At 43.4% G+C, this 1186-nt stretch overlaps 1 protein-coding gene across 1 annotated transcript; it reads right to left on the reverse strand.

Annotated features, from left to right (window-relative positions):
• Positions 1–456: 456 nt before the first annotated feature.
• On the reverse strand, positions 457–774 carry T265_16012 (hypothetical protein; the record flags this gene model as incomplete). Its single annotated transcript, XM_009179484.1, has 1 exon — positions 457–774. A coding segment is annotated over one exon (318 nt), but the record flags the coding sequence as incomplete, so codon positions are not given.
• Positions 775–1186: the final 412 nt, after the last annotated feature.

Consider the following 1186-nt stretch of genomic DNA (forward strand, 5'->3'; position numbering starts at 1 on the left):
CTGTCGGAGAGTTCTCAGCAACCTAGTGAATAGTTTCTTTTATGAAACCTTATGGGTAACCTCCTGCATAGGTTTTACTCACTCGCATAATGCATATTTTATAAAATGGGTGGGTCTAGAGAGTTCATCAGTTCATCTTTGAAGAGATCTGTGTCTAATTCGAAGCAAAATTTAATTTGCCTAACCGATTTGTGTATGACAGTAGTCGCTTCAAAGTTGGTCTTGGTGGTTCACCGACTTTGGTAGCCACAGATGTCATTCAGCGTTCACCTGAATTACTCATGTAAGACTGACTCCTACAAATACATCCGACTGATGCCTGGAACGCGACAAATGAAGCCGGTCACTGAATGGCCTTGCCTTATAAATACGGTCAAACTAACGGGAAGCTCAAATCGACAGTGAGGACTCACAGTTTCATTTAGTAGCGATATCTTTTGGAAATCATTAACTTACCTTGGTTTGTAGCTTCTGAATGAGCTGAGCCTGTTTCTGTTGTCCATCCTGGTAGGCCGCGAGTTTGCGGCGATAACTGGCCGCTTCTTCTTCAGCCTTGGAACGTGGGTCGGTGCCCATTTGATACTGCGATGATAGGGTGATACTGGAAGAATCGGGCTTGCTTGGACCAGAGTAAACTCCACCGGTACCAGTCAGGTCGCCAAAATCACCGGAATAGATGGCCTCCAGCTGTGATGGCTCCACTCCAGCCAAATGAAAGAATCGATCCAAGCTGATCTCATCCGACGGATTGGTCGTTTGTGTGGATAAACCTTCCTGAAGATAATATTAGGAAGTAACATCTATAATCCGAAACTCAAAATAGTACAAGGATCATTGACGGACCAGTACCACGAGCGACTATTCTCAATGTGATATCTGCATTATATTTTGAGCTTTGCTGAAAATCCCCCACATATTTAACTCAGCAACTAGCTGCTACTTCATCGAGGCTACATTTTCAGACTTATCTAGGTAAGTGCTTCCCCAGTAGCAGTAATTATGCTTGATTGCTTTGTCCAGGTGGAGGCTCATTAAATCAACAAGTAAGCATCAAATACCTGACAGTCTTTGAGTTGTGAGCTCCTAGAACCAAATCAAATCCAGGATGAAAGTCATCTTTGTATTCAGACCCGCCAAGAAAGGATGCTTCAAATTGACACCACTTCTTTAATGAAGACACAACCGG

This window comes from Opisthorchis viverrini (genome assembly GCF_000715545.1).
Source record: "Opisthorchis viverrini unplaced genomic scaffold opera_v5_3201, whole genome shotgun sequence".
Taxonomy (NCBI): Eukaryota; Metazoa; Platyhelminthes; class Trematoda; order Opisthorchiida; family Opisthorchiidae; genus Opisthorchis; species Opisthorchis viverrini.